The 23,315-nt window shown below is 41.3% G+C and overlaps 1 protein-coding gene across 2 annotated transcripts in view; it reads right to left on the bottom strand.

Annotated features, from left to right (window-relative positions):
* Positions 1 to 357: 357 nt before the first annotated feature.
* The window catches only part of PDE3B (phosphodiesterase 3B), a 142,667-nt gene continuing 119,709 nt past the window's right edge, over positions 358 to 23,315 (bottom strand). For both annotated transcript variants that reach the window (XM_084854993.1, XM_084854994.1), the window contains exons 11-16: positions 18,878 to 18,991; positions 14,644 to 14,843; positions 9,797 to 10,000; positions 5,052 to 5,213; positions 2,042 to 2,288; positions 358 to 1,530 (exon numbers count right to left, since the gene is read on the bottom strand). In XM_084854993.1, the coding sequence (XP_084711119.1) occupies positions 1,304 to 1,530; positions 2,042 to 2,288; positions 5,052 to 5,213; positions 9,797 to 10,000; positions 14,644 to 14,843; positions 18,878 to 18,991 (1,154 nt within the window). In that variant the 3' untranslated portion in view covers positions 358 to 1,303. The remainder of the gene's footprint in view (positions 1,531 to 2,041; positions 2,289 to 5,051; positions 5,214 to 9,796; positions 10,001 to 14,643; positions 14,844 to 18,877; positions 18,992 to 23,315) is intronic.

The following is a 23,315-nucleotide window of genomic DNA, read 5'->3' as shown; positions in this document are numbered from 1 at the left end:
AGACAGAAAAAGGTCATAACTCCCAGCATTCCCCAGCTAGCCATGAGTTGTGGCACCTTTTTCCTGCTGTGAGTTGTGGGACTTTTTTCTGTCTAAACATGCATAGGATTGCATCCTAAGTGGACTGAAATCAGGTACACAATTCAGAAACAAAAAAATATGTCTGCTGCAATCCACTGCAATGTGTGTTTTAAGTAAAGTGAAACTGAAATGGGCACTATGTAATATGGGGCATGGTTGGACTTTAATAATTCATTTTTCAATCTAAAAGATGTCTGATTATTATTGTCAAGAATATTCATCACGTGTTGGATGCTTTGTAAAGTGAAGAAAAATGGAGTTTGGAACAATGGTTGTTTATAGAAAACAATCCTTTAATTCTTCTGAAGTTTACATACAGAAAGTCAATTTTTTAAATGAACACCTAGCACTAGCACAAGATTGTAAATATAAAATCTGTGGTTGTCATGTTTCTAAACATGAATCCTGAGTAAGAGTGGAACATATTTATAACATTGACTAAAAGAATAAAATCCTTTAATTATTAAAATAGTGAAATAGCTTTTATGTTCTTTTACAGAACAATGAGAAAAAGGCAACAGGTGTATATTTCGCAAACTAGCCTGGATACTCACTGCAAACCTGAACATTTTTTCAGAAAAATAAAATGGCAGGTTATGCACCACAGTAAAAAGCATCAAACTGATGCACATGGGATTCAGTTTTAACCACAAAACCCAGAATGTAGCGATTCCAGTTGCAGTCATCAAATGGTTAAATCAATCCAAAGTAATGTCATTAAGAAAACTATTGCAAATCAAACTGGCGTGAACTGCAACATTCATACTGGTAGTTTGGCACAGTGATTATTACACTCACATTAAACATAAAATACAAATTCCAAAACATTATAGGTATTCAGCCAAATAGCTCTTAAATGCAAAATGTTCTGGTGACTTTGGTAACTGAGGCTGCTGATTTCCCCCCCTCCCCCCAAAAACTGTAAATACCACTTTGTTAATAAGCAGTTATTTTCAGCAAGGCAGCAAAACAAGGTATTCGAACACCAAGTTGGGCATTAAACCTTTGCATCATGGGATACAACATTCAATATATCTCTGAATAAAGTTTTCTAATTCCATGTGGTAAAAGTGCATAGGAGTGGGATACTGCTAGTGAAATAAATGTCCTTTCAAAGTATTCAGATCTTTCATAGTTCTGTTAACTGTGTCAGTCTAAATTCAGCATTATGAGAAAGAATAAATACTTCCTACAGCAAACCTGTAGACCATTCTGAACTTCTTTAAAACGTTTTTTCTTCTCCTTGATGACGTTCCTCTTCTTCATCTGCTTCCTCAATAACCTGAATGTCATCTGTTTGACATAAGGATGTGTTCTCTGACTGTTTATTCTCTTCTGGTTTATTTAGTTCTTCTTCTTCAATTACTTTTTTCCATACTTTATGATTTTCATTCAAATGGTATATTAGTTGACAAAATATTCGCTGTCTGCTTTTTCTTCTCTGTAGTTCTGCAAACAGAGGGAGGGGGGAAAGCAGTTATCAAAATCTAGCCCAAAATAAATGTGAAGTGATTCTTCTGTGTTTAACAAAGTGGTACTATATTAAATGTATGGCCTGTTCACCTATTACATGTAACAAGTTTTAGTACTGTTTTAAAATTGAATATCTCTTATGTGCTACTACTGAGTCAACTTGAATGGACCTATGAGTACACTTTCAATAGTCTTCCTGGTTGATTAAAGCAGGGAACAAGAGCAAATGGAGAAATGGCTAGTGAGCTTGGAAAACTGATGAATGACCAGGCTTCTGGGAGAGTTGGAAGGAAGTACCTTGGAGGCAGAAGAACCATATGGTACCTTGAGGAATCAGAGAGGAAAATATTCAGAAACAGTGCAAGAAGCAAGCTTCACAGATACTCATAATGGTGATATTCTACTGCAATATCTGCTACCATACAAGTATCTAAATCCCAATCAGTTTAGAATTCTGTATGTCACTTCAAATAATATTTAGTCTTACTTGTGCAAAAATCTTCCATTTCGTCCTCTTCACTGTCAAGCTCTTCTGCATCATAATCTTCAGAGCTTTCCATATCATCTTCTTTTTCGTCAACCCACTGGCCTGGAAGCAAGCCGGCTGCATCATAAGAATTACAAAGGGGACCAACAATGTGAGTAATAAAAGATTCTTGTAATTTTCCAAGTTGAGGAGAATGTCGGTCCATAAAAGGGCTTATAGGTAGTCCCAGACTTGCTTCTTCATCTCCCTGAAAGTTCATAAATACAAAATACTTAGAGCAGCTTGGATATCAGTGTAATGTTTGTAACTGGGGCATATAAAACAAACATGAACAGCCAATTTTTTGATAAAGAGGCATGGAACATAAGTCAGATTACTATTAGTTCCAATCTCATATAGCCTCCCAAAATGCACTAATCAGCAGTTGTTTGCTTTTAAAACTGAACTGCAACCACACACTTTCCAAGCAGTTGTGGTGGAGTATAAAAAGCTGATTTGTGCAGTCTTCACTATGCATTAAATAGTCATGAAAACAGACCTTCAGTCACATATCTTTGTTGTCAAAATCCTGTATTTAAAAATTCAGTACTGTGTCCCTGCAATCTACTAGCCCAGAAGTTTGTACACAGGGTGTGGCAGAACTACCTAAAGACTGAGGTCATGTGTGACACTTTACCCACTTCACACAGTCAGTGCACACACCAGGCACTGTAACACCTACATAAAAAGTTTTATGTGCAAATTTATTAATTAGTATTAAGAAAATCTTGCTAGGAATCAATAGTTACTCTGGGATAAAGTGGTGAGAGTATGCACACAGTAGCAGAATTTAATACTAGTCACCTTCTTCCAGAACATTTATACTAATAACGCATAACACATTGTGCAGATCTTTTGTACAATAAGTGTGCAATCCTATGGGTCGTGCCCTGGGTACTCAGAGGCCCCAAACTCAGAGGTTTACAAGTATCCTATGCAGAGAGGGAGGCGCCTTGTGCCTCCCATGCTGCATTTTAGTGATTTCACCTGCCTAGCAGAGGCTTTGGGGAGGGAAGGAGGCTGAGGCAGCAGTAGGAAAAGGTGTAAGCCAGCTGCCCCAGCCTCCTCCCCTCTCTTGCCCGTCCCCAGGAATGCCTCCTTTCCCCCATCTCCACGCTCCATTTACTGAGTGTGGAGAGGTAGCTGGTACGGTTCCCTCCACACTGGCTATAAGGGGGAGGAGGCGGGGAGCATGGTTTCCTGGCTCCAAGCCCTGTCTTTGAGTGTGGATCCAGGAAACTGAAAAATCCTATGACCCCCAGATGCACCCTTCCACAAACAGAGCTCCTTCCACTTTCGGAAGGTACTCTGATCCAACGGTGGCTGCTGTTGGATGGCAATTTTCACCAATTCCCCCTTCTCCCGGCAGCCCCCAGCGCCACTTCCTATGCTGTTCCAGGGGGTGCCCAACAGCTTTTCAGTTTTTTCGGAACAGCTTTTCAGCAGGCATGGGGTTGTGAGGGGGGGGAAGAGGAAACAGCAAAAAATTATCTTTCCCCACCCTTCCTCCAGCAGAACATCTCATGATAAGTGGAACTCTACCCATGGGAAGTCTGGATGCAACTCAGCTCCTCTTCTTATATCCTGATTAATTACAGTTATAGGATGTCCCATTTTCCTCCTTTTTGCTAGGTGTATTTGGCGAGATTAGAACTCAAATTTGACTGGGCACATCACATTTAAGACCAGATGGGAGAACATGGTATTCTCCGATATGTTTATACAATATGTTTATCCAGCCTAAGTGGACAATATTTGAGGGAGCACCTCCCTCTATATATGCCTGCACGGGGACTGAGATCTGTTGGAGGAGCCCTCCTCTGCGTCCCACCAGTGCGAGACATACACTAGGGTGGGATGTGGGAGAAGGCTTTTTCTGCTGTGGCATCCTGGTTGTGGAATGCCCTCCCCTTGGAGGCCTGATTGGCTCAGACATTAGTTTCATTTCAGCGCCAAGTTAAAACATGGCTTTTTATCAAAGCCTTTGAGGGCTAAATGTATTCCCTAAAGTAGCACATTGTTTTAACTGTTTTATTGTTTTAGATTTTAAATTGGTATTAGCTTGCTTAGTGGTTTAATATGTTTTAGCCGTTTAAATTATTTATTGTTTTATAATGTCTAAATTGGTTTTATCTGTATGCTGCCCTGAGATCCTAATGATATAGGGTGGTATATAAATGATTTAAATACGTACATACCTAAATATTCAAGATGAAGGTTTCAATCATACGTTCAGTGACCCTGGCTTTCTGCCATTAAAAAGCCCTGCCTTCTACCATTAGATAGTCCTGCCTTTTACCATTAGATAACCGGCCTATCAATCTAGCAGTGTCAACCATCTATTTGACTGCTGTATGCATACCATTTTCATGCCCAGCATCAGGCTGCTCCTGCATGCAAGAATCTGAGGATGAGGCCAAACATGCAGAAAGTTGCATGATTTTTAAATCTAGATAATAAACAGTAATTGCATAAAAGCAAATGTTTTGCTTAGAAATATTGTGCTACTCTTATGGTGCTAGATGGAAACGGCAGAGCTACTTACTGGCAGCTAAAAACTGGTTTAGGAGTGGCTTTCTCTAGGTGCTATACAGAAGCACTTGCAGCAATTATTAAGGAAATGACAAAGGAAGGCAAAGAGGGGACCCAACCAATCTCCCTTCTCTCACCAGAGCTCGCTCACCTATTAACCTTAAGTGCTAGGAAGGTCCCAGCAGCCTGTGGATAGGGTGCACAGTATACTAACTTTCAGCTGTTTGGAAGGATTCAATGTAAAAGACGCTTGACTTAACCCACTTCCCTCAAAAATGCACTATTTTTGGCAAGTCTTGGGTGTCTCCTCAGCTTGCCAGATTGTATAGGATTATCTGCACATTTTCTCTCCCACATATATTTATCTACCGAGGTCCAAAACATCTGGAGGGCACCAGGTTTGGGAAGGCTGATATTAAAACTCCTAATATAGGCCTACCTGCTCATAAAATTCATTAACAATGCCCTCTGTCCATTTCAAGTGTAGATCTCTAACTTTTGCTGGGCCATTGATATCTGCCAGCTTGATGCATATCTGACACACTAATAGGCGATCGCCCTCATTGCTCCATTCAATACCATGACCGTTTACATCGTTAACCTGTTTGGAAAGGAAAAAAAAGTTTTTAATAATTTGTTAAACTACAGCTTTTCCTTCATTCCTTTCATAGTTCCATTCAGTGAACTTTGCTGCTCACTGTATAAGAAAGAGCATATTTTATTTTATAAATTGTGCAGCGCAATCCTATTCATGTTTACCCAGAAGCAAATCCCATTTATTTCAATGGGGCTACAGAGAGGAGGAGGGAAAGCCCCATTCCATGAACATGGAACTCTGTTCCGTTCACAGAAGTTAGGATCCAAGCCAGAGGGAGTTACTTCTGAATAGGATTTCAGGAAATGCATAGGATTTCACTCTTGGGTCCCTAGAAAAACTACCTCTTCTATAACATTCTATTACTATATATTAAAAGAGAAATGTACTTAGATGATGTTTTCTTTTTCCCCCAAATAATCAAAGTTTCTCTGTGTGTGTGCGTGCATGCGTGTGGCCTCTGTGCAGTGTCCAGCAGTGGAAAATTCTAGAAATGCATAGTTGGCTGGTTCCTCTTTTCAGCAAAATGTCCTTCTGTATACCTGCATCACCTTGCCCACTTAGTTCCTTCAGCATGCATGCAACATGCTCCTTGCCGCATATGACAACCAGGGATGTAGCAGCAGGGTGTGTGCATGTAAGAATAGTGGATTGCCTGCCACTTCCAAAGGTGGTGGTGGTGGCAGCGGCTGTACTCAGCTATTTGGCATGGCAGCTCTTTTGGAGGGTTGGGGGAGGATTTAGTCCCACTGAAAACGTGGTGTAGCTGAGTGGCCTGATCCGGGCCACTCTTGGGAGAATTAAAGCACTTTGGATCCAACAGATCCAGAGCTGGCTCCACCCACACTGAGATAGGGCCTACCAGTGGGAATACTGCTGGCAATAAATGTATGCACCCAGAGCTTTCTGTGGATGTAGCTGGGAGCAAATGCATCCCTGCCAGTGGAGCTCCTCTGTCTGAGGGAGTTAGGATTGTTCTGTCCCACATGATGGAGTTCAACCTAACTTTCTTCCTGTCTTGCTATTTTTATATGAACAGGGGATTCTTAATACAACAGGAACAGTTAGAGGAGACAGAATAATACAATGTATAATGGCCTGGTTAAGAATTATTGTTCCAAATTAGCCAAATATAACGTATTAAAATAAATGTGTGGCGTGGTATATGGCTAACATTAGAATTTTATTATTTATGGTCTATGTGCAAGAACACAGGGAGAGGGACAGGGCAAGTGTGACCTTGTTGATTCTCTTGGACCTCTCAGCGGTTTTCGATACCATCGACCGTGGTATCCTTCTGGATATCATGTCTGGGCTGGGAGTTGAAGGCACTGCACTACAGTGGTTCCATTCCTGCTTGGATGGCCGATTCCAGAAGGTGGTACTGGGGGATTACTGCTCTGTGCCTTGGCAACTATACTATGGGGTTCCACAGGACTCTATTTTATCTCCTATGCTGTTCAACATCTACATGAAACCACTGAGGGAGGTTACCTGGAGGTGTACGCTGAGGTGTCATCAATACATGGATGATACCCAGCTCTACCTCTCTTTTTCTTTTTTGAATTTATTTTATTTTTATAAGTGAAATAAACAATACCAACAACATAGTCAAAATCTTCAGTTTCAAACATTACAGTATTTGGGGAAGAAAAAAGGAGGAAAGCAAAAGAAGGAAAGAGAAAAAAAAAAGAGAGAGAGAGAGAGAGAGAAAGAGAGATTATAGCTAAGCTTCAGTGAAAGCAAACCAAATATCTAAATATAAGTCCAATTGCAAATTATACCGATACAACACTCTTCCAGACATTGCAGGTATTATTAAATCTTCAATCCACTGCTCCATAAACGGTGAGCCTTGTCTTTCAATGTTATAACCTCAGTCTTATAGCAAATAAACGGAAGCACACAATCCATTTCCATTAACCATATATTACCATTCCATTGTCACATATTAGTAAACATTAAAAGTTTAACCAACAAAAAATAATAATCATAATCCCATAATAATGATAGTAATAGTAATAGTAATAATAATAATAAGAAGAAGAAGACGAAGAAGAAGAAGAAATAGAAGAAGAAATTTAAGAGAAGGGTAAAAAGTAAAAACAAACCATCTATTTATTTTAAGTAATATAATATCTAAAAATATATTTCCAACAGGTATTTTATACAGTATAACACACAAAGGAGAAAGAGAACAGAAAATATGCAAACATTTAATCTGGCAAACTTCCCAGACATCCTATCAGCTAAACCCCAAACAAGACTTCAGCGGAGCAGTAGAAATGGCTAAATTCCAACTCTGGAGGCTGAGAAAGTTGGCTCCCTTGTTTTAATGTTAATACCAATGAGAAATTATTCAGCCACATCAGGATTTAAAAACCTTTTCATCTGGCCTTCAAAAAGAATGCAATACATAGCAGGATATTTAATATAATATTGCACATTATTTTGCTTTGCCAAACTTCTCGCTTTGGTGAATTGCCTTCTTCTATCAGCAACTTCTTTAGTATAATCAGGAAAGAGCATAATCTTGTCACTTGCTGGTCCTCACCACAGCTCACCTCGTTCTCTTGCCAGATGCAGAAGATTTTTTTTGTAGAAGCTCGTGAAAATTGAACAATAACAGTCCCAAAAGTCCCTTTAGTGCCACGTATTGAACCAGGAACACGATATGCATGTTCAATATCCAGTGGAAGCTCAGATTGCAAAGCCAGTAACTCATGCAAAAGTTCATCCATAAATTCAGCCGAACATATATCAGTAGCCAAGTTTTTAATACCAAGAATACGAAGGTTTGCTCTGCATGTAAAAGTCTCCAATTGGGAAATTCAAGCAGACAAAGTATTGTGAGACGCTTGCATAGCAGTCTCATTAGCAATAACTCGATCTTCGAGCGCATTAACCTTCTTTTCCATGTTTTGAGGAGAGGTATTAATTAAATCCACAGCCCCTTGGAGGGCAGTGATTGTATCCTGGATTGTTTCAAGCTTCTTTGACTGCACTGATAGCTGAGAAGAGTTTTTATCAAAGCAAGCAACTCCTCTTCACCTCCGGCATTTCTAGAAACCTTTGCCGGGGGAGCAACTGGGAGGCGGGGGTAGGCGGCGTTCCCAAACCTTTCTTTTTTTCCCTTTGATACTGCCATCCTCTACTTCCAGAAGCACAACAAGCAAATATAATTGCAGAGACAGAAAAAACAAACGCTTAATTAGGTTTAATTGCCAGTCCCCAAATATTGCTGGTAGTTTAAATTCACAAATATTTTTTGGAGCTCGCCAGTCCTGTAGTGTCCTAATTGCTTAGGATTTTCAAACAGCATTCAGTAGATGATACTCCAGCCACTGACCTTAGATTGCAGCTCTTCTGCTGCGCTGCAGAAGCAGCTGTTCTTCCAGGATTTCAACCGGATGGTACTGTAAGATTCCCCTTTTAATTCCAGGGGAATTTTAAAAGGTTTCTCAACCTTTTCATAGCTGTTTGAGATAAGCAACCTGCGGAGCTCCGCAGGTCACCGCCAGAATGACATGGCTCCTACCAGAAGTTGCTCTACCTCTCTTTTTCATCAAATCCAGACGAGGCAGTGGCTGTTCTGAATCAGTGCCTGGGCATGGTAACGGACTGCATGAGGACAAATGAACTAAGACTCAATCCAGACAAGACGGAGGTACTGTTTAGTGGGTGTTTTGTCTGTCCGGCTAGGTGATGTTCAACCTGTTCAGGGTATGTGTGTGTTGCACTCCCCCTAAAAGATCAGGACTGTAGTTTGGGGGTGCTCTTGGACCCAGAGCTGTCACTTGAGGCACAGGTGGGCTTGGTGGCACAGAGCACCTTTTATCAACTTAGGCTGATGTACCAACTACGCCTTTATCTGGACAGAGATAACCTAGCTACAGTCTGGATTACTGCAATGTGTTATACATGGGGCTGCCATGGAAAATAGTCCGGAAACTTCAGCTGGTCCAAAACATGGCAGCAAGCTTGTTAAAGGGGACTGGCCAATGGGATCATATCATGCCAGTACTTTTCCATCTGCACTGGCTGCCAGTCCATTTCTGGGCCCGATATTCAAAGTGCTGGTGTTAAGATTCAAAGCCCTAATCAGGTTGCGGCCAGGTTATCTGAAGGATCGTCTCCTCCTGTATGTACCTGCCCAGACCCTAAGATCATCTTCAGGAGTCCTTCTCTGGGAACCCCTGCCAAAGGAAATGAGGCGGGTGGCGACCAGGAAGAGGGCCTTTTCTGCTGTGGTACTCTGACTGTGGAATGAGCTCCCTAGAGATGTTCGCCTGGAGCCTACTCTTGTACTCTTTCTGGGGCCAGGAGGAGACCTTTTTATTTTCCCAGCATTTTAGTGTTCTAATCTTTAAGCTCTGCTGTTTTAAATCTGTTACTGTATTTTAACTCTTTGCATTGCTGCTACGTTTTATTCTGGTTATATTTTTACACTGTAGTTTTCTTTTATTTTTTTAAATTGTTTTTATGCTTTTCTTTGTGGTTTTAATTTCTGTGAACCGCCCAGACAGCTTCAGCTATTGGGCGGTATAGAAATGTCATAAATGAAAAACAAACAAACATGGGTAACAAACCTTGGCATTAAATTCAGCAAGAAAATCAAAATGTTTCTTGAGATCTGTAGCAAGGATTGCTTCAATCACTAAGAATCGAAAACATTTGAATTGTACATGATCAAGATTAGGCAGAAAGTTATATTCTGGTAGAGATAAGAAAAGACTCCATGCAGCGGCTGCATGATGATTTTCCAGAACTGATCTGTCGTTGTACAGCACAGCCTGAAAATAATTGAAAACAAATATTTTAAAGACTGAAACTTCACAAAAATATAAATAAAAATACTTACGTTATAACTGAATTATTTCATTCATACATTCATTTATTATATTTCTATACTGCCCCATAGCTGAAGCTCTCTGGGTGGTTCACAAAAATTAAAGACCATTAAAATGCATTATATAAAGTATAAAACCATTCACGTAAGGACATGAAACAGATAGCACATAACAACAACAACAACATATATCTAAAACAATTTAAAATAATCCATCAGAGATAATCCAGGACCTGATCAAAAGACTAGTTATATGCCACCAAATGCCTGAGAGAAGAGGGCAGTTAATTTGAATATTAAATTGTTGTAGTTTTATAAGTTGAGCAAAACCATCACTTTTATATGCAGAAGTGATGCATGACAACCCAGCCATTTTTTAAAAATGCTGGTTTGTTGTGAATGAGCCAGCATGCTAGCTTATGCTGTTTGTTCACTCCTGGTTAGCTCCCCGTGGCAAGAGCAGCGACTCAACAATCCAGGGAGCCATGGGGACTCTGCCCAGAGTTTCCCTTGTTCGTGCTAGGGCTAGCAAGGCAAAGCCTTATCTCTGATATCTCCTGAGAGATGGGTGATAAGGCTACTGTTTTCATTGCTAGCACTAGGAAGCAAAAGCGCTCTCTGGGGCGAGGGGAGAGTGTGTGTCATGGGGGAGAGTGTCTGTGCGTACAGGAGGGAAGGAAGGGAGAAGAGTGTGTGTATGGGGAATGTGAATGTATGTGTGTGCATGTATATGAGCATGAGTGTGTGTGTGTGTGGGTGAGAACTGAATGAGTGTGTGTGTGTCTGAATGCACACACATGAGCAGCCCCTTAGAGCCCCCCCCCCCCCGCAACCCCATTATAAGCAATCTCTAAATGCCCTTCTGATGGCTTGTATTTTACAAATGACTCCAAGGCTTATAAGGTACACTTGAGACCTGATACAGATTTTAAATCACTCGAAAAAATACATTTGGCTAGTTTAGCTTAGACCGCTTTGGCTAGCCTAGTAGACACATTTGTATAAACACATTTATACATATTGCTTGGCATAATACTAGCTCTCTAAATGGCTGATGTACATACGATTTGAGACATGAAGTTGCAACTTGCTTATAGAGCAATGCTATGGCCCTTAGACAGAGTCTGGGGGCCATAGGATAGTTTGGAATCCTGGATCAGAGGCTGGAGCCAACACTGGGGTGCCAGGGCGCAGGGAGAGGAGGAGACTGGGGAGGCTGGCTTACAATGTATCCCCAGGACTCCCCAGCCTCCTTCCCTCCCGCTTTGTAGAACCCGAGCTAGACATGCAAAAAAGCCCATCTAGCTGAAATGCAGAGCGGGTGGAGTGTGGAGGCGAAGATCACCTCCACTGCTCCTCCCGCTCTGCATTGCATGGCTGTAAGCCATCCCCATAGGACTGCACCCTTAATATAATGAACCAACCACTCTTTATGGGATTGGACCTTTCCACTAAAAGAGGAATTAAGAGTATGATACAAATCTCCAAACGTAACTTCTGTAATAGCATTAATCCTTCCTATGAACACATTCTCAATCAAAATTAATAAGATACAATCAGGTTGCACCTTGGATAATTATATTAGTTCTCTTGCAGTGCAATCCTAAGCTTGTCTACTCAGAAGTAAGTTCTATTGTGTTCAATGGGACTCACTCTCAGGAAAGTAAGCACAGAATTGCAGTCTTAACCCTCTGTCAACAGGTATGGTCAAATACACCTTAAAGCACTGACTTAAAAAAAAAAGTGTTCGCCCTCCACAACTCCATGTACCAAGTAGTTCTCAACCACAATGAAGTTGTGTAGTTGGTTTTTGAATGTTGTTGTTTCACGCAGATAAGAGCAGGTAATGCACTGGCTGGATGTACAATGGTGTGACCTAGGATCACTGATGCATGTTTTAATTTCAGCTCTCACAAGAAGCTTGCACAGATTTGGTGGCTGGTGGAAAGCGAGAACAGATCGCTTGTTCATGGCTTTTGCAAGACGTGAAGAGTTAGCAATCAAGCAGTAGCTTTGCTTAATTGCCAAGTGTTAGTATGGAGACGATTGGTAGAAATCTACCACCTAAGGTACATGCCTGCCTTTATTTTTCTCTATTCCTTTTTTTGTGGAGAAGGGATTCTCTTGAAAAAGTAGATGCTTGGTGTATGTTGCAATCTATTAAATGCAAAGGATATCCTTGTTGAGGAAGGTGCTGTTTAAGTTCCAGTGTTCTTTGTTGGTGTTACTGTTGCATGTGTGTTTAATTTTAAGTGCCAAACTGTAGATGATTTTATATTTGATATGTTTAGGATGACAGGAATGCCAGTCCAGGCAGACATGGGCATCTGTTGCCTTGCTATAAAGATCTGTAGCAATTTTGTCATCTCTGATGGTTAGAAGAACATCTAGAAAAGGGATGTGTGTCATCTTCATGATACTATTACAGGTGAATTTGATGGTTGGATGAACAGTGTTGATGTAGTCCTTGAATAATTCCAAACTTCCTTTTCTGCTGGTCCATATGACAAAAATGTCATTGATGTATCTCCACCATACAAATGGTTTGTGTTTGTGTTTAGTGAGGATAGTTTGTTCCAGCTTATCTGTTGGCATATGATGGAGCCATACATGTGCCCATTGCTGTGCCTTCTACTTGAAGGTAATGTTTTTTGCTAAAAGTAACATGATTAAAAGTAACATGATTACTTACATGTAAGGACAAGCATTGCTAAGGTTGACTTCTGTGTGAGGACTTTTGATAGTTCTGCTGTTAAGAAATTCCCTTACTAGAAGCAAATGTTTCTTTGTAAATAGATCCACTTAGAATAGAATTAAATGGTAGAAGGGGAAGATGATATCTCAGGAGGTCACCTTACAAGTTTATTTCTTTTTATTTCATAGTTGTTACATGTACTTGTCATTCTGTTCAATTAAAATAAGAATTGCTTGTAGTCATGACTATTTAAGCAGTTCTACCAGATGAACTGTAACTGATAACATTTTTACCAGTGTGCCAGGGAATTAGCTAAGAAAAATCTGACTCTGGCTGGCACATTGAAAAAAACCAAACCAACTGGAATTTCCCTGAGCATTCCCTGCCCACGAATTCAGATGTGTAAAAGGGCGGCATTTTTCATTTTCAAAAAGTTTTTACAATTGTTATTCATGTGCCAACGGAATGACAATGACTCTCTTTTCTTCACTGCATAAGGATGTAGCAATCTCAGACAACAAATCCATGCCTGAATCAAACTAAAGATGGTGTAGTTGCTGTGAACAGATTGTCTCCACATAACTTCCAAACACATTGATTTATTTATTAACAACATTTGTACACCATCCCACCACAGAAAGTTCTCTGAGTGGCTTACGGTAAATACAAAGACAAACGATGGCCCATCGTATATTTTTCAAATATAGTAGATATTCTCTGTTTAAATACCTATATTGTTGGAAGCTGAATCCACAATGGTCTGAACATCAAAAAAGCTGTTAGATCCCACCTACTTGTGTTAGTTTTAATACTTTACACTGTGGAGTATTATTGACAATGTACATGCAACTATATTGTTTTATTGGAAAAGGAAAGATCTCAGTAAAGATATTATCTTTTTTCACTTGCAGATGATGTCATGTTTAATAACTTCCACCAGGTATTTTATTTGTATGGCTTTCCTGAGGCACATTTGACCCCAATACCAGATTGGTATAGGCAATTTTTCTGTCAATGAACTGTTAATATACATACTATGGTGAAAAAGCCTTGAAATAACGATATTAACAGTATTTTACATTAGTAAATTTCTTGGGGGAATTCATGGGAATCAATGAACACTTGATACAAAAATATTTTTAAATTAATATGGATATACACTTAGCCAAAATATTAGAGTACCATATATTTCAATTTACCAGTATTCAATTTATCTTCCAAATAACTCTACAATGTCATTAGTGCCATTGTCGCATACTTCTCTAATGCAAATCTAGTTACATTCATGTAACGCTGTATCAAGCTAAGCTACCACTACTTTGAATTAAACGGAGAAAAATGCTGTATCGATGCAGATTAAGATTGTCACTTGTGGCAGTTTAGTTTTATAACAAGAAAGGGAGATGAAAGCTAGACAGAAAGGGTAAGAAAAACAACCATAGAGCATAGATGGCATGTAGCTGATTTCAGGCAATGTGTAAATGCCCTCAGAGTAGATTGAATTAAATTATTTAAGATGTCAAGAATTTTTCTTTTACTTTGCGGACCATTTCGTCAGTTGTTTTGAGTATTAATTATTTTGTCCAACTAATAACCAACTTCTGGTGTCTCCATAGGCTCAATGATATTCTAGTGACTAAAGAAACAAACTAGGATATAATTACTTGGAAATTATGACTTGCTGTTTCTCAATCAGGTTGATTATAGTAACAACAAAAAAGTGACAATGATGCCTTTCTCACCTGTATACCTGGTCTGTGAGTATAAAAATTAAATGTAACAAACCTTTAGAATTGTTGGCAAATACGAATATTTTAAGAATAGAATACTCATGTATGGGTTTTGATATTTACCAGCATTACTGGAAACTTTCCAAAAGAAAAACATCCTACCTGAGGTGCATTTGTAGCTACCAGAAAAGCATTTGTACGGCCAGGATGATCATAATCATGCATAGCTGCTGCTACATACAAAGCCATTAATTCTAAAGCTGGAATATTTGAGGCTAAGCATCCATAGTTTTCATCAACAATTGTACAGCTCTTGGAGGAAATATAAGCAACTTGGCCAGTTGAAATACCATTATCTGTATCTAAGATAAATTAAAAATGACATTTAAGAATATTCAGAGACAGTAGCTTCATAAGCATTTTCAAGTTTTATCTACCAAACAACAGATTTCAATGACAAAAGTCTCCCACAGATGTAAGGACTCCCCTTGCAGTCCTCTATATCCTCAAAAATCCACTCCAGAGGGTTGGGGTACTCTCCGGAACAGCTGGGGAGGCTGCACTCCCTCCCTTTCTGTCAGTGGGAGCTTTCTTAGCAGAATTCCACTTGAGGCCACTTCTAGCCATGAAAAGCTCCTCCTCCATCACTGCTCCATTGTCAGCAGAGGAAAAACTGGGGTATGTTGGGAGAAGATGGGGAAGTTTTTGATGTGCTGGATCCAAAGCCCCTGACACACACACACACACACCCAAGGTGAAAAAGTACACCGGTCTTGGAGCTGGCATACTTATTTGCCTTGCCATTGAAAGCAGTGGGAGGGAAAAAATTTAAAAGGAACTGGTGGGGAAAAAGCCAAAAAAAGGGGCACCCTTTCCACCTGTTGCCCTGGCTGATGTGAACCCAGCAGGGCTTAGGAAGTGGTAGTTCCTCGGCCACGGACTCTCCTCCCCACTTCTCTGCCCCCGCCCCACTACTACGTTATTATGAATGGAGAGCAACTAATTCACAATTCTGAAGGCTTCTGTTACTATATTATCTCCCTCACCCTTTTCCCCAATGTGCACGCTTTGGTCTGAGAAGCCAAAATCCCCAATTCTGGAGTGCAGCATATAAAAACTTCCCATGAAAGCAGCCCAGCCTCTCAAATTCACCCCATTCCAGCACTCTGCCGGGGAATGCTTGCTTCCATCACCTGTTTCTACCCCCCACCCCCTTTCTCCTTCTCCCTATATGCAATGAGATGAGAAGCTCCGTGATCTTGAATGATCGCTACTGCAACTTTACATAACAGAGAAACTACAGAACATCAAAGAAGCACAGCATCAAGATAGCGATTTCACAGAGAAACAAAAAAGCGCTTTAGGGCGAGCTACTGAAGTTAGCCTTTACCACTTTAACAATTTACTGTGGCTCTGTATGCACTGAGATCTGTTAAAGATTCACTGTGGGGAAGTGAGATTTATTTCTTACTTCCTAGTAAACTTGCACAGAAGGGGAATGCTTTACAGAGAGTCCCATCCAGCAATGGAATATATTAAAGCGTCACTGTAGGGGAACAAGATTTATTTCTTACTTCCGAGTAAACATGCACACAAGGGGGAATATGGGAAAAACTACTTCGATTGGGGAAACAAGAAGGAGCGGGGCACCCCACCCCCTGGATCACGTCACTGCCAGGTCACAGAGGCATACCCAGGATTTAATGTGGGAGGGACATGGCACACTGTGGCAAAACGGCCAGGGAGAAGCTTTCAGTAAAAAAGTTGGAGTAAAAAGAGTTTCAGAAAATGTGGCTTTTCATGAGGGAAGTGGCTGGTTGGCAGCAGACTGGTGATGACATCACCTGTTGCAAACAGATTCAGATTGCTCTAACTTTGCAGTAAATCGCTTGTGAAGACATCCCCAGGGAACTTGAGCAGGCTCTACTCACTGCTTCAGCTTATGTACTTACCCTGTACAACAGGAATGAGGAATCTCTAGCCTCTAGATTGAGTTTGGTCCATGAGGGGTCCTCATCTGGCTTGCTAGCTTCTCTCCCAGGCGCCCCCCCCCCCCATCCTAGAGGAAAATCTTTATCGGAGATAAAAATACTTTCCCAGCTGAAAATCTCTTATCGCTAATCTCTGTAGAGATCGGAGAGAAGAGATTTCCCCTGCTCCCAACTCCACTGGTCTGCATTAAGACTTTTATAAAAGCCTCCATTGGTACCAGTGGCTACTTTGCTATGTGTGGATTTGTGGAGGGGGGTGGTGTTCCTGGGGAAGACTAACTCTCCCCTCCTCAATGCTGTGACACTTCTCCATGGTGCAAACAGGCTTCCAATGGAGAATATTTTAAAGCCTAATTGCAGTACAGAGGGCATATTAGGAGTGCAAATGCCGGGGAGGGAAGAGCTAAACTTTAAAAAAACAAAGCCTAATTGCAGCGGGTGGGGAGACATTTTCAGGGGGCCTGCTGGAGAGGGAAGAGCTAATTGCTGACGCTGGAGGCGTTAAAAAGTCTAATTTCAGTGTGTGTGTGCGTGTGTGTGCGTGTGCGTGCGCGTGTGTGTGGAGTCATTTTCAGGACGTGTGTGTGCTTTGTGTGCATGAGTGCATATGTGTATGAGAGTATGTGTGTGTTTGTGTGAGAGTGTGTGCATGACCGTGAATGGGAGCTGGGCAATTACATTAGGGACCACATGCCAGCAGTGCGTGGATCTTGCTTAATTTGGGTGTGACCGCACCCGCCGGCATGTGGCCCCTAATGTGCTTGCCTCAAGTCAGAAAAATTCAGAAAAAGGTTCCTCAACCCCCCTGTACATGCTCCTCTTTGAAAGCTTGAAAGGTGCTGTCACCTCAGTTAAAATTGACAGAGATTTTAGCTGACAGTGCTTCGAAGATGCTCTTGAGTTTGTGTCTGGGTGCTGAGCAGCAAGGATTCGGAACACAGTACCATAATATTGAAACTCAATCTAGACAAACTAGAAGGGATATTGACTGGCAAATCTGGTGACTTGGGGCAGGGAGATTACCAGCGTTGGACAAATCATATTCTCCCTGAAGGATTTGGTTTGCAGCTAGGTGTGCTCCTGAAGCATATTTTGCTAGTCAGTTCTCAGGTACTGCCAACTGCAGGAGTGCTTTTCTATGAGCTTTGGCTGGTGAGCCTATTTGATTCTCTCTGTGATTGGTATTTTGTGACTGTAATTAATTTGATAATCTCCAAATTGGATTGCTCTAATATACCCTATGTAGGTCTTTCCTTTAAGAGCCTTTGAATGCAGAACTCTGTGGTTTGTCTATTAACAAGGAAAAGCCACAGAGAACATATTATCCATTCAACCACATCTACACTGGTTTCCAATTTGCTTCTGGATTCAATTCTAGATACTGACTGTTATCTTTAAAGCCCTTAGCAATTTGGTTCCTGTATACCTTAGCAAACATTCTTCCAGCCCACCATTCCAATCAGGAATTGAACATTTACTCTGTGGCACTCTCTCTAAACAGTAAGATTGAGTAGGACATGGGGCAGGACCTTCTATGTAATGGCATCCATCCTTTGGAACTCTTTGTCTAGGAAGATATGCAAACTATTAACTGACTTGCATTAGGTGAAGGCATTTTTATTTATAAGTGGTTTCCCCATTATTTATGTTGTTCCTGATTGCTTACCATATTTTAACCAGACTTTATCTTTTGATAAGGTATTTTTGTATTCGGTATTTTTTAACTGCTATGCTGATCTCTTCAAGTCTCCTTTCATCTTTCATTCAAAAGAAAAGCAGCTTATACATTAATGATACCAATTACATGTGATGCTTTTATTATTTAAAGAACATATGATCAAAATAAGAAAAGTCCTGCCTTATTATCTCAATGTATTTTGTGTAATGATAAGCAATTTCATTGCTTATCATACTGGGCTAAACTTAACAGAACATTTTAATATGGGTATATATTACTTAAAACTAGATGTTGAATGCTCAGGACTATTTCATTTTTACACTGGAATAATTTAAAACAACTCTAATTAAGTTGAATAGTGTAACCTTAGGTATTTTTAGTCTGAGATGTTTCATTTCCTAATTAAATAAAGAAATACTAGCCTAATGTATTTTAGTTGCTAGAAACATGCTGACTGCTGCAGGAAGATATAGGTCTCATTTAGGAGAAGAGATCTAAGTGAAACAGTTTCCTTGGCTAGGAAGCAAAATATGTCAGCAATTATTCAATCAATTATCCTAAAACCAGACACACACTGCTTGCAAATGACATCAACTGTTAGTTTTATCCTTCAACCATGAAATCTTCAAGTAAGAAAAGAAACTTGAAGATTTTTTTCAGTTATTTCAAAAGTATCCATTTGATCTTACTGGGGAAAATCTCTATGTAGAAAAACAAAATCACATACCAATGCCAGTTCCTGTCATAGAATCACTGTGTATTTGCTGAAATCCGGGAACTGGTCTTGTTGTAAGATACCACACAGCATGGAGAACATCTGTTGCATGTATCCGATTGTGATCTAAAATGTAATTTTTATTACATTTCAGTATGAACATATAACATGTTTAACATATAACATGTTAAAGGCAAACATTGGCAGTTGCTTATTTGCAAGCTGCCCTCTGTAGAACACAGGTTGAGCTGCTGTCACAGAATCTTCATGAACATTCCTACTGCTGTGGCAGAAGGCTTGGTCTCATAGCACCCTGACAAAGGGCATAGTTTCTGTGAAGGAAGTAAAAGGTAAGTTTGGCTGGGAACATTATACAGAGGGTCCAAGGCCAGAAAGGACTATGAACTGTGGACAGGATGGGGATGGGCAGACTGAAGCAGGAAGACTTGAGGCTAGGAAATGGGGAAGAGAGATCATGAGACTGTGGAATTACAAGAAAGGAATAGAGAGCCAAGGATGAAAGGAGGCTGATCAAGGAGAAATAGGTGGAGGCAGGGGTGGAATTTATTTTATTTATAACTAAATTCTAACTCAAGAAGAAGTTCGGTCCCCACAAATAACATTCTGCCTTTGCCATTGAACAACTTGCTTGCATACTCTTCATTAAAGTGAACAGATTCACTTCAATTCAGAATACCACTTCAGAAATTTAACCCAACACATCAAGTCACATTGTGACATTAAGCATCTGGACCAAAAGGCAAGTCAAACAAACATATGACCAAAAACACTGAGGCATTCTGGAGCCTGCTGTAGTCTATTTAATTGCATGTGTGTGTAATCTTTTGATCAAAATAAAATAAACTGAAATGTAATTTTCTAAATATTTCTATTGTTTTCTGTTACCTAACACATGTAAAAGGTTAAGTACTGAGAGTTTAAGATAATAACTAGGTTGGTTGGGCCCATCCTTTAAAATAACTATGTAGGCCGGGCCTGCCTAGAATAACCTTGGGGTGCAGGAAATCTTGGGGTAGAAAGAAAAGGGAAGTTTCTTACTGTGAATTCCTGTTTTCTGTATCTTCTGGAGGACATTCCAAGACATCTGGGTTAGTCCGTCCCACTGGTTGAATCTAAACAATCCTCTCCAGGGGGAGGGTCTATCCTATCTTCCCAGATCAGACTGAAAAAGCAGATAGCCCCTCAACCTCAAAGCTGGAAGATAACAGAACAGAACAAAGAAAACCAAAAGAAGTGCAAAGGCACCAACTATAATCTCATGAAAATGAGAATGCATTACACAAAGAGGACAAGAAGGAATTGACCCAAGAGACCTTATCTATCACCTCCACATGTATGGCAGAGGCAGAAACCTGTAAGGAAAATGTAAGTACACGAACTTACTGGGGAGGGTGGAATGCCCTCCAGAAGATACAGAAAATAGGAATACTTGGTAAGATACTTTACTTTCTCCTGTATCTTCTGGAGGGCATTTCAAGACATTCAGGCTATACCAAAGCAGTCCTTCCCTGGGTGGGATAAATGGACTCTCTGCAGAACCTGCCTACCAAAGGTAGCATCTGTAAATGAGAAAACATCTTATAATAATTAGCAAAGGTGTGCAAGGAAGCCCAGCTGGCCACCTTGCAAATCTCTTCTAACAAGTGGCCATAGCAGATGCCCTTCTGAGGGAGTGTGCTGTGTTCCCTGAAGGGGGAGAGTTCCCCAGAGATTGGTAAGTCAAGGTAATAATACATTCTCTCAGCCAGCTGGAAATAGTAGAAGAAAAGATCTTACCCAAGGAACTATCCTGATGCCAAACAAACTGAGCTTCCACCAGTCTAATTGCAGCTGTCCTATCTGCCTTTTCTTGGGGATGGACTCGCTTAGGGAAAAACAAATGTGCTTAAGAGAGCAACTCGCTAGGGGTTCAATGGGAGAAGCCATAAGGGCCTTAAGGACCCAATTCAAATTCCACATAGAAAATCTATGAACCACAGGAGAACCAAAGTGCTACTAAACATCCCTGAGAAAGCTCTTCACATGGGGATGACTAAAAAAGGATTCCCACTCCCTGCAGCCCAAAACACTATTCAGAGGAACAACCTGGCACTTGAGGGTGCTGGCACTGAGCTCCTTTAGCAGACCCACTTGGGGAAATCCCAAGACCCCTGATAGGTCATTCTCCCCCAGTACTTTACTCAAGCTATGGCACCAGGAACGGAAGGCCTTCCGGGTATTGTTCTACACTCCATTAATAGAATTGTCCCGAGAAGCCAGAAGTGTTCAGAACTCCTGCAGAGTAGGCAAAGTGGCCGAGCCACCACCACTCAGCTTCCAGGTAGGAAGGTGGAACATTCCTGACAGGAATGGGCAGCAACAGAGCCTCCAGGGCCCTTGAAGAGGCCAGTAGAAAAGTTACTTGCTGTAGCTGAGAGTCAGGGTGCAGGTCCTGATCCAGTGCAGCCTGGAGGAATATAAGCATGACACCGATCCCTGCAGTCACTGCATCTATCTCTTTCCTTCTGCACCACCTGACAAAGGCCCTCCAGGTAGCTTCACAAATTCTGTTTGTGGAGACCCTGAAAGAAGCCAGGATGATATCTATGATCTTCCTCTCATTGAACCTACACTCCAGTTTCAACTATTCAATAACCAGGTATGGAGCAAAAGCCAGGCTGGATCTAGGTGTAGAAAAGCTCCCTGGAAGAGGCAGTCCCATGATACTGGAAAGAGCTGAGACTCTTCTGCTACTAATGCCTCCTGGTCTGAGTACCAAGCTGCCTTTGGCATGTTGGGGGATGCTAGAATTACCAGTGCCCTCTCCACTGAAACTTGCAGAGCACTATTGCTATCAGGACTGTTGTTGGAAAGGCACAATAGACTTCAAGACTGGGGGGCACAGAATGTCCATGCCTTTTACACCCTCTAAACTGAGCCTGCACAGGAATCTGCTCATCTTACTGCTTGCTGGTGAGGTAAAGAGATCTATTATGAGTTGCACTCACCTCCTGATAAGGCTGCCTAAGCTGCTACAGAGGACTGGAAATAAATCTGGTTCACAGGAAGCCGTGTGGCCTTGAAATTGCCTTACCTGTCTAAAATGCATTCTGGTAGCTTCAACAACCAAACAGAATGAAATGTGGTCCAGAAAACACAGGTTACGCAGGCCCAAACATTATAAAGTGGATGTATTAACTACAAAAGCCACACTTAAAAGCCCTTAATTTCTTGTGCCACAATGTTTGACCCAAGCAAAAAAACACAAGAACATAAGAGGAGCCACGCTGGATCAGACCAAGGGTCCATCTAGTCTAGTATTCTGTTCATGTGCTGGCCAACCAGCTGCCAACTGAGAACGCACAAGCAGGACACAAATGCAACAGCACCCTCCCACCCATGTTCCCCAGCAACTGGTGCACATAGGCATACTGCCTCTGATATTAGAGGTAGCATATAGCCATTAGGACTAGTAGCCACTGATAGCCTTGCATAATTTTGTACACCTCTAGTATGTCTCCCCTTACCCTCCTTTTTTCCAAGCTAAACAATCCCAGCTGTTGTAACCTTCCCTCATAGGGGATATGCTCCAGCCCCTTGATCATTTCAGTTGCCCTTTTCAGCACTTTTTCCAGCTCTACAATATTGCTTGTTAGGTGTGGTGACCAGAACTGTATACAGTATTCCAGGTGTGGTCACACCATGATATTGACAGTTTAATTCTCAATTCCTTTTCTAATTATGCTTAACATGGAGTTTGCCTTTTTTACAGCGGCCGCACACTGGGTTGGGGTGGGCCTGATCGCCAGTCAAGTCTGTCACCCATTGGGAAGAAAAGGGGAGGGCCTCAGATAGACTTATGCCTGTTGGACCCTTCAGCGGGTCTGCTGATTGCTGTGGGATAGCATTGGAGGAGCCTTCCCTGCAGCGATGCTACCACCTCCTCTCACCCCCACCCCCTTTATTGCTCCCACAGTGTAGACAGCTGGTAGCCTGCAAACCAGCATCTCCTGGTCCTGGGGAGGGATAAGCTAGAGACTAACCTGGCGTGCACGCGTGTGTGCGTGTATGCGAGCAATGAATTTTATTTATTTATTTAATTTCTATACTGCCCAATAGCCGAAGCTCTCTGGGCGGTTGAATCCCTGGACCTTGACAGGGAGGGGCTGGAATCTGCTCCTTGTGGTGCTCTTTGCACCAAGAACAGAAATGTCTGAGCCCAACAGGTTAGGGAGAGTAAGGGCAAGGCTCTAAGCCCCAAGTACAGCTCACGGCAAACAAGAGGGCAAAGCCCAACAGCCCAGCTTCATCTCGATTAGGGAGAGTGAGGCAGCCACAGTCCAGGATTTTTGCACCAGAAGAATAGAATGCTCAACAGCTCGGTTAGGGAGACAGGGCTCCAAGCCCCAGGTGCAGCTCACGGCAAAGGAGAAGGCAAAGCCCAACAAAG

This window comes from Heloderma suspectum, chromosome 1 (assembly GCF_057233095.1).
Source record: "Heloderma suspectum isolate Gila_16-S chromosome 1, 16-S_ref, whole genome shotgun sequence".
Classification (NCBI taxonomy): Eukaryota; Metazoa; Chordata; class Lepidosauria; order Squamata; family Helodermatidae; genus Heloderma; species Heloderma suspectum.
The sequence above is the reverse complement of the archived record's forward strand: the minus strand, read 5'-3'. Positions and strand labels throughout refer to the sequence as shown.